General features: G+C 35.5%; 2 protein-coding genes across 2 annotated transcripts; both read right to left on the bottom strand.

Moving 5' to 3' along the window:
- Positions 1 to 905: 905 nt before the first annotated feature.
- Positions 906 to 4,417, bottom strand: LOC134244944 (uncharacterized). Its single transcript, XM_062727201.1, has 3 exons — positions 4,349 to 4,417; positions 3,782 to 4,126; positions 906 to 1,159 (listed from the first exon to the last, which is right to left on the bottom strand). Exons 1-3 carry the CDS (start codon positions 4,371 to 4,373, stop codon positions 906 to 908), a joined length of 624 nt encoding a protein of 207 aa, XP_062583185.1. The 5' UTR covers positions 4,374 to 4,417.
- Positions 4,418 to 4,421: 4 nt separating this feature from the next.
- Positions 4,422 to 5,390, bottom strand: LOC134244943 (uncharacterized). The gene is made up of 4 exons (XM_062727200.1): positions 5,355 to 5,390; positions 5,011 to 5,141; positions 4,771 to 4,906; positions 4,422 to 4,541 (listed from the first exon to the last, which is right to left on the bottom strand). Exons 1-4 carry the CDS (start codon positions 5,388 to 5,390, stop codon positions 4,422 to 4,424), a joined length of 423 nt encoding a protein of 140 aa, XP_062583184.1.
- Between the last annotated feature and the right edge of the window lie 4,758 nt (positions 5,391 to 10,148).

Here is a 10,148-nt window from a genome sequence, read left to right as displayed (position 1 = left end):
ATGAGGAAATGTGCTTTTTTTTCAAAGATAGGATCAGATTTTAACATAAGAGTGTTACTTTGAAGGCTCCCTGTGGTATAAAAACCTTGGCAACCATTGCCAACCAAAAAGAAATACATATTTTGTTCTTGGTATATGTTTCAAGGCTCTTTTTTCTATTATTTGGTCACATTTCATCCTATAATGCCTTTTTATTTTTACGTGTATGACTTTATAAAACTCAATATTTTTTTTTTACTTTTGAATACTTTGTTACTATAGTAACGTATGTAATAGTTGATTTACCAATCATGTTCTTCATGCATTTGAGACATCTGACCTTCAACTTTTGGAAACAGTCATTGCCAATTGTTTGCTTTGCCGCAAATGTTAACTATGGGGCTCTAAACATGTTAAAAAATGCCATTTTTCGAACTTTACGACAAGTTGCCATGGTAACTATAAAACATAGCAACCAATTTTTGCCTGATTTCAGTTTAGGGTATCAATGACTTTTATCATAGAGAGTTTGGAGAAATTTTGAGACTATGCGTGCCACAGCTCCTATATAAAATTTCAAATCGTTACAGAGAATGGCTCTTTACATTTAAAATATAGACAACCACATCAACATACAATAAATACATATGAAAGAAAGCACATCAACATACAGTAAATACATATGAAAGAAAGCACATCAACATACAATAAATACATATGAATGAAAGCACTAGTCATGAAGTTCATGAAAACACAGAAAAGAAACACCATGTCTAAGCACTAGTCTGTACACGCAAGTGTCGTGAAGTCCAAGGAAACACAGAAACACAGAAAAGAAACACCATGTCGAAGCACTAATCTGTACACGCGAGTGGGTTGAAGTCCATGGAAACAGAGAAACGAAACACAACTAGTCCACACTACTGTCACTCACACGTGGCGTACAAGGAGCCACACAGACGGAGAAAGTGTCCTGTAGAAATCTCCCCAGCATCGTACTGGTCCCAGGCTGTGTCCAATTTCTTCTGGGTGGCCGTGGAAGAACGTCGGACGTTCCTAAACAAGTTGTCACTAGATACACGAGTTTCCACCAGCTTGGCCTCCTGCAGTAGAAGTGGAACCAACTTGTAGAAGGTGCTGCTGCGTTGACCAGCCTTTCCGTTGACCCTGTGTTGCCATCCTTAAATGAATAAAATTTAATTTATTAATGACATCTTTTTTTTTTTACAATAAATATAATCATGTTAGATTCATTACTTAATATTAATAAAAGATATATATGCCGTATTAGTGTTTTATTTTAAAAGAAATGAATATATGTGATGTCTCATCAAGTTATATAAGTTATATACTTTCTGCAAATAAGACAATTCCACTCCATCACTTTTAAAAGTTATGAAATATTATTTGGTAAAAATTATTTTCTCTCCGTGTCGGATAAAAAACCGCCTCTTATTGAAATATTCATGATCACGTGCTCTCGCATGTTCACAGCAAACAATGGTCCAATCTCGTGAATGAACCGAAAAGCATGATGGTCTACTACGTTTTTACTACAAACACGTGAGTTAGGGATTGTCAATACGTGAGCGCGCTTCAGAGTTGGTTGCTTTTTGTACCGAGGAATAATCACGTGCAATTGTCTTTTCACTAGTGGACATTTTCGGTTGGGTGAACTTCTACAGCTGTCAGCGACTATGGATAAAGAAGTGTGGAAGCTATGTTATGCCAAAATGAAATAACTAATACAAACAAATGATATAATTTGATCAATCAAAATGGTTATTAGATACAGTCGATTCTGCATTTCGTAATGGTTCAAAACTAAAAAAAAAAGTATTCCACAGAATATCATATATAAATATGCACAAAATACCGAATGCCAAATCCAGAATACTACTAAATAATATAATTATATTCTTTACATATGAACCACAGTATATCTGACCCCTTGAAAATAATATAAAAAATCTTGCAAGTAGGTTATCAGCATTGGCTCGGGCTAATTCGAAAGTGAAATTTGGAGTTTGGCAGGAAAGTTAAATAGGGTAATGTTGTAGTGAATGCATAAAAGTTAGTAGTGAAATATATTGGAACCTATTTTACTCGTCAGATTTTTTGGAGCTTGTTGATTTTTATTCTAACTGTTCTATCCCCCACCCACTTTAAAAAACGATGCTACCTACCTGAATTAATTTTTCTTAATGATATTCATCGAAATGCTTGGTTGTGGCCTCAAACTGGAATAGTTTTTAGGGGCCTGGAGTTCCTAGACAATTTTTTTGATTATTCCAATTATATTTCTAAGATGGCAAGATGTATGGTATGTAAGTTTAATCTACACATGTTATGTAGTTCATATTTGAAAAATCCTAAGGGATATTGACGATATCCCATTCAGGGTGTAAAAATAGCAGTTTAAATTACTTTATATACATTGTACTTGACATAAAATATTTTTTGAGCATAATGCGCTCCATACTGAAGATCCGTAGTCGCTATTTTGTAAATGTTCACCCAGTCGAAAATGTCCACTAGCAGTGCAGCACGGGGAAACTCTAAACAAACGGACCTGTACAATGGAGTGGGGAAAACTTTAATTTTCATCATTGTTAATCATTTGTATGCAAATATGAGCATGGGATTAGTAGAAAATAATGTACATAATGCATCAAGTCTTTCCGAGAGCGATTTAAAAAACTATCTTTTTCGAAAAACACATGTAGTATTTTATGTAGTAACCCATAAATGCATTATTATCATTCTACAAACAGAGTGACAGTTTGCTTGATGGGGCGTGCTAAAACTTTGTGTGCTGGTCATCATTTTACTCCTCCATTGATCAATGTAATCAATACTAATTTGCATATGAAATTCGGAATGCAACAATCCCCTGATAATACTGGCCAACCACATTGAAGGGTTGTTTACCAGTACGGCATTTGTAGTCACCAGCAACACGTGGTCAGTCAAAGCCCGTTTCGTCTTCTGTCCTCAAAAAAGCATGTATTATATTTGTTTTGATTTGACCTTGTGGGTGTTTGAATACGTACAAGAAAATTTAAAGAATGGAGTTAGTAAGGCTACTTTGCTTCTGCTGTACTATGTACGTAGCTCTATCAATATCATCATTATAGGAAGTAAAACTTGCTTTGTCCGTTCACATGTAATTGTTGTTTATTCAACGCGATTGGTCAGTATATCGTCAGTGGTATTGCTGTGTTCTGTGTTTCATATGCAAATTATTATGGATTCCATTGAAATCAAACATCCAATCGATGAGTAAAAATGATAATAAGCATACAAAATTTTAGCACGCCCTATCAAGCAAACTGTCACGCTGTTAGTAAAACAATAATAAATGCAACTCATTGAGCTGATTGGTCTATTTGTGTTCCTCACTGAACAGACGTCACAAAAATATTTACCTCGACCTGATGATTCTCGCGATGCTTTTCCCGCGCACATGCGCAGATCCAGGATAAACGTCAGTCCTTTATAAATATGCATGAGAATATCATGTTCTTTTCCCGACCAGTACTTTGTTAATACCGAATAAAATTTCGTCGAATTTGCAAGAATGCTTCATTTTTGACAGCTTATCATTCTTCAGAAATTTTTGTTCGGTTTCAGCTGTGCAAAAATACTGTTTAACACGGCATACATATCTTTAATAATGAGAAAATGTAAAATTATTAAATTTGTTCTTTACATGTATTTAAATTTCAGTTCTAGAAATCATATATACTTTTAATTATATTAACAAAATATATCATAATGTGATAAAAAAATAAATAATCACCTTCTACGTCGTTGTTAGTGCGGAAGGACTGCTTGTAGACTGTCCAGGATGATGGACGGAAGATGGCATGGTGCATCCACTGGCGGTCGATGTAGGCAACAAGGGACTGAAGGGGCTCCGTGTTGGCTCTCTCCTTCAGTGTCTGGAATGCAGCAGGGATGTCAGGTGCTGGCAAGAAGGGCAAGGCCATGATCTGCTTCAGGTAGCGATGGGTGGCTTCCCTCTTCATGAAGGTGGGGGCAAGGCCTAGCTCCTTAATGTGTCTCCATACAGCCTGGCACCAGTGGAACGTGCATCCCTTGGTAACAGCATCAGGGAATACCGTAGAAATGGCATTCAATGCACCTGAAATAAAAATTACAGCATATTAAGTACAATATATTTTTCCATTGCTGGGATATATGTCTATCTTATTAAAGCAGATTTTTCAAGATTGAACCCATTTAGTGCCAAGTATAGAACTACCTTAATTGTAAGCCTCTTTATCTAAGATTTTTGGTTGTTGTTGTTAACTGAGATAAATTAATTGTAAGCCTCTGTATCTAAGAAATTTTTTAAGCCTCTTACCAAGCTCAAAGTCCACTATGAACATCTCTACAACTGGCCTTGCTGGAAGAGCTTCAAGGATGGCATTGAAGACCTACAAGAAAATGAATTGCCCAGTCTGGAAATCGTCTCTGTTCTGCAGCACAGTGGACGGACAGCGCATCTTCTTGGATCGGATACTGCAGATCCACATGGTGGAAGACTTGTTTTCTCTCTGAAAAAATAATGACCAATTAGATTAAGAAGTATAGACGGAGAATGAATAATAATAAACAAATAAATAAAGCTTCTGAAATTTATAGAATGAAGTTAAATGAATTATAGAATGAGAATGAATAATAATAAATAAATAAATAAAACTTCTGTCAGAAATATATAGAATTAAGTTACTAAGATATGAAATTACTTGAAACACGTATAGCATAACTTGATATTATTTATACCTTGACACCATAACTGAAGCCGTCACTGCTGACAAGTAGACTGCCTCCCCTCTTGCTGCCTTTCTCCAGGACCCCAAAGACAACATCAGCTGGAGGGATGATGGTGTCATCAGCTGGGTCTGGTTCTGGTAGAGATCTGCAACATGTCAATACAATTATTATAGGAAATGTAAAAGAAAAACATGAAAGATACAGTGATATAAACAGAACTTTCAGTTACATATCACTACCTCTACATACCTTTCAGCAGGGATGTCGATGTCGTTTGCACCTCTTCTTGTGATGTCGAAGGATGCATCAAGGGTTGGGCCAGCTTGGGTGTCATCTCTTCTGGTGATGTCAAATGAAGCATCAAAGGCTGGTTCCTCAGTCTGTAATGGTTATAAATAAATTGAAATTACATCAAGTTATAATTGAATTGAATTGAATTATGTAGAATTTCTTTCCTCTTCTTTTTACACAGGATATATTTATGAAATAAAAGTATAAATTAACACATTATAAGTATATAAAGTTTTATGTATGTAGTGGATAGTTCATGTATCCTTCAATAATGGCTATAATTTAGTATCTTGGGTACTTACTTGTCTAGAATTGTTAAACTTTGTCAGTTGTTGCATCTTGGGTTTTCGAAGAATGTTGACCTAAAAATAGGTCACAGTGACCTACTTCTGAAAATGTCAGGTACTTTTTATTGGCTAAGAAACATCAAACTTTGTCATTGATGCATCTAGGGTTTTCGGAGAACGTCGTTCAAAAAGGTCACGGTGACCTACTTTTTTACTATATCGGGTACTTATTGGCTTAGAATCATAAAAACTTTGTCAGTTGATGCATCATGGGTTTTCAGAGAATGTCGTCCAAAAACTAGGTCACAGTTACCTACTTGTGACATTCAATGGCTATATTAAAGTATCTCAGGTACTTTTTTTGCTTAGAATCTTCAAACTTTGTCAGTTGATGCATCGTGGGTTTTCAGAGAATGTCGACCAAAAACTAGGTCACAATGACCTACTTTTGAATATCTCAGGTACTTATTGGCTTAGAATTATCAAACTTTGTCAGTTGATGCATCTTGGGTTTTCAAAGAATGTCATTCAAAAACTAGATCATGGTGACCTACTTCCGACATTTTATAGCTATAATTAAGTATCTTGGGTACTTAATTGTCTGGAATTGTTAAACTTTGTCAGTTGATGCATTTTGGGTTTTCAAAGACTGTTGACCTAAAAGTAGGTCACAGTGACCTACTTTTAACTATTTCCGGTACTTCTTGGCTTAGAATCTCCAAACCTTGTCAGTTGATGCATCTTGGGTTTTCAGAGAGTACCGTTCAAATCCTAGGTCATAATGACCTACTTGTGACATTTAATGGCTATATTTAAGTATCTCAGGTACTTTTTTTGCTTAAAATCTTCAAACTTTGTCCGTTGATGCATCTTGGGTTTTCAGAGAATGTCGACCAAAAACTAAGTCACAGTGACCTACTTTTGAATATCTCACGTACTTATTGGCTTACAATTATCAAACGTTGTCAGTTGATGCATCTTGGGTTTTTATAGAATGTCGTTCAAAAACTAGGTCATGGTGACCTACTTCTGACATTTTATAGCTATAATTAAGTATCTTGGGTACTTAATTGTCTGGAATTGTTAAACTTTGTCAGTTGATGCATTTTGGGTTTTCAAAGACTGTTGACCTAAAAGTAGGTCACATTGACCTACTTTTAACTATTTCCGGTACTTCTTGGCTTAGAATCTCCAAACCTTGTCAGTTGATGCATCTTGGGTTTTCAGAGAATGTCGACCAAAAACTAAGTCACAGTGACCTACTTTTGAATATCTCAGGTACTTATTGGCTTAGAATCTTCAAACTTTGTCAGTTGATGCATCGTGGGTTTTCAGAGAATGTCGACCAAAAACTAGGTCACAGTGACCTACTTTTGAATATCTCAGGTACTTATTGGCTTAGAATTATCAAACTTTGTCAGTTGATGCATCTTGGGTTTTCAAAGAATGTCATTCAAAAACTAGATCATGGTGACCTACTTCTGACATTTTATAGCTATAATTAAGTATCTTGGGTACTTAATTGTCTGGAATTGTTAAACTTTGTCAGTTGATGCATTTTGGGTTTTCAAAGACTGTTGACCTAAAAGTAGGTCACAGTGACCTATTTTTAACTATTTCCGGTACTTCTTGGCTTAGAATCTCCAAACCTTGTCAGTTGATGCATCTTGGGTTTTCAGAGAGTACCGTTCAAAACCTAGGTCATAATGACCTACTTGTGACATTTAATGGCTATATTTAAGTATCTCAGGTACTTTTTTTGCTTAGAATCTTCAAACTTTGTCAGTTGATGCATCTTGGGTTTTCAGAGAATGTCGACCAAAAACTAAGTCACAGTGACCTACTTTTGAATATCTCACGTACTTATTGGCTTACAATTATCAAACGTTGTCAATTGATGCATCTTGGGTTTTTATAGAATGTCGTTCAAAAACTAGGTCATGGTGACCTACTTCTGACATTTTATAGCTATAATTAAGTATCTTGGGTACTTAATTGTCTGGAATTGTTAAACTTTGTCAGTTGATGCATTTTGGGTTTTCAAAGACTGTTGACCTAAAAGTAGGTCACATTGACCTACTGTTTACTCTATCGGATACTTATTGGCTTAGAATCATCAAAACTTTGTCACTTGATGCAACATGGGTTTTCAGAGAATGTCGGCCAAAAACTAGGTCATAGTGACCTACTTGTGACTTTTTATGGCTATATTTAAGTATCTCAGGTACTTTTTTGCTTAGAATCTCCAAACATTGTCAGTTGATGCATCTTGGGTTTTCAGAGAATGTCTTTTAAAAACTAGGTCATAATGACCTACTTGTGACATTTTATGGCTATATTTAAGTATCTCGGATACTCTTTGGTTTAGAATCTTCAAACTCTGTCAGTTGATGCATCTTGGGTTTTCGGATAATGTCGACCAAAATGTAAGTCATCATGACCTACTTTTGAATATCTCAGGTACTTACTGGCTTAGAATTATCAAACTTTGGCCATGATGACCTACTATTAACATTTTATGGCTATATTTTAGTATCTCGGGTACTTTTTGGCTTAGAATCTTCAAACTCTGACTGTTCACGCATCTTGGTTCATAGGATACTTAGCGTTAGAGGCTTCAAATATACTGAAAGGATTAAGTAACGCATATCAAACTTTTGAGTTAAATTAAAACAATTATTTCAAATACGTTTTTCAGCATTTTTATCGTTCATTTTAATTCATCTTTAATCAACAAGTTACAAAAATTTTGTGCGATTTTGAGTAATAGTTTCTGAGATATTGATATCAATATAGTGACACCCCCCAGAAATAAAACTAAAAATTCTTATAATCTCCCTTTCGCATCAGTAACAAACTTGATTTTCCTGTGCATTGAGTTCACCAGAGCATTTATTTTTTCATAGCATTATTAGTCAACCCTTCCGACGGTAGAGATTAGCTGTATTATTCCAAAGTCAACAAATCGCCCCGCTCAATCGAATCCCGCGAATTTTCGATTTAGGATAGAATATACAGAACCCAGCAGGTTTGGTACTTGTGAATGTTTGTAAAAAAGTATCGACAAATATTAGCTACATTTTTCCAATGTAAACATGCTAAAAAACATTACGTAAACGACGCGTACGTGCGCGTTTGAGAGTAAAATCGACGTAAGCTGGCCAAGCTCGCGGCCCAAATTAGAGCACAGAGTTTCTGTCAGTTTAGGGTGAAAAAAGTGAGTATGTTTGTCTCCTGTATGAATATCAGTTTCGGTGATAATGCCTTGACAATAACCGAGGTGGCGTGATGAAAAGCCTTATCTTGTTGTGACGTTGATACGCGCCAACGTCACCGTCATGGTTGGTTGGAAACATTTTAAGTTCACTCTCTGACAACCAAAAAGCACTTTTATTTGGTTGAAAAGTTGAAAACAGTCTGTACATCAGCATGTTTTTGCCTTTTTATTCACTTATGCAATATTGAATTCAAATACTAAACCAACAGTAGATTCCGTCAGCCATACCACGATTGCAAGAATATACTGACTGCAAATATGCAAAAACGATGTCTATAATTCTAATGCATAGTATGGTGCTACAAAATTCTATTACAAAATTAACATCATTAACATGCACGTGTTTTTTACTTTTTTTCATTTCCCCTACGTGATGCCATACATTTCATGGTTGAGTAGTTTTGACAAGTGATTTTAGTGCAAAGTAACCAAAATAAAACATCTGACCAATTTTCATAATTTTCGGTTACATAGTCAGAAAATTTTCCCATATCATGTTCTTGTGCGTTTCTTTTTCCTTTCAGTATAGAAGTGATAGATTGTACAATTTATCAGAAGCGATTCAAGGCCCTTGGGTCTCTTGTATTTTTTTTTAAACTAATAAGCAATGTTTGAATGACATGATTTTTAATGAATTTCAAAAAAAAGTATTTACTTCAGATAATATGCGTATGAATATCGATTACTTAAAAATATTTGGAAGCAACATCGATCAGTTACATATAGGATTTATCCCATATTTGAATATCCATGGGAGTAAATGTCCCACATATCATGATCTATGGGATTTATCCCATATTTGACTATTTATGGGAGAAAATATCCCATTTGTCAATATCCGTGGGATTTATCCCATTTGAACAATTTTGTGGGAGAAAAAATCCTAATGGGAGAAAAAAATCCCATCTGAGATTTTTTTCTCCCATCTGACATTTTTTCTCTCATGGGAGAATGGTGGGATCGTTGGTGGGACTGAAAATCCCACCATTCTCCCATGGGATTCTGATATTTAGGACTTCATATCTTTTAAAGTAGAGATGTCTATGAGTTCAACATGAGAATATATGATACTGCTAAGAAATCCCACCAGGTACTGTAAAATTTTTTTGGACATTACAGTTAGAAATGGTAGTAAAAAGTCCGGACTATGTCGTGTCCGGAGTTAAATGTCGCACTGTTTCCTGTAGTTAGATCCCCAGGAAGACTTGCTTCGAATTCTAGTGAGACTCCATCCCCCAGGGAAGACTGGACCTGTCAGTATGGAAACGTCTCACCATATGAAACTGGTTTAATAAATAAGATTAAGTAAAATAATAAGTAGGAAACATGGCAAAATAATATAATCTTTACAAATAATGAATGTGTCTCCGGTTTCATTTTGCCATTATAGTACTAAAAAGCGCCTGAGTTAGCATTCGGCCAAAAGAAATTGCTACCATACATTTGTGCAGATTTCTTCAAGTGGTACAGATTCCAGTCTGATCAAAATATGTTCCTCCTGGGGTAGGGAGCGCAAGATGCGGGATACGAAA

This window comes from Saccostrea cucullata, unplaced genomic scaffold, assembly GCF_032062105.1.
Source record: "Saccostrea cucullata isolate Sc308-1 unplaced genomic scaffold, CSIRO_AGI_Scuc_v1 ctg5059, whole genome shotgun sequence".
NCBI classification, from domain to species: Eukaryota; Metazoa; Mollusca; class Bivalvia; order Ostreida; family Ostreidae; genus Saccostrea; species Saccostrea cuccullata.
This window is presented reverse-complemented; position numbering and strand designations above follow the sequence as displayed.

Bases quoted from the DNA above. Each gene is read 5' to 3' on its own strand.
- LOC134244944 (XM_062727201.1), bottom strand. From the start codon at position 4,373: ATGTTCATAGTGGACTTTGAGCTTG. The intron at 4,127-4,348 runs GTAAGAGGCTTA...TTTTTATTTCAG, and splicing joins CATAGTGGACTTTGAGCTTG to GTGCATTGAATGCCATTTCT. The intron at 1,160-3,781 runs GTGATTATTTAT...TATTCATTTAAG, and splicing joins CACTAACAACGACGTAGAAG to GATGGCAACACAGGGTCAAC.
- LOC134244943 (XM_062727200.1), bottom strand. From the start codon at position 5,390: ATGCAACAACTGACAAAGTTTAACAATTCTAGACAA. The intron at 5,142-5,354 runs GTAAGTACCCAA...TAACCATTACAG, and splicing joins AGTTTAACAATTCTAGACAA to ACTGAGGAACCAGCCTTTGA. The intron at 4,907-5,010 runs GTATGTAGAGGT...GACATGTTGCAG, and splicing joins ATCGACATCCCTGCTGAAAG to ATCTCTACCAGAACCAGACC.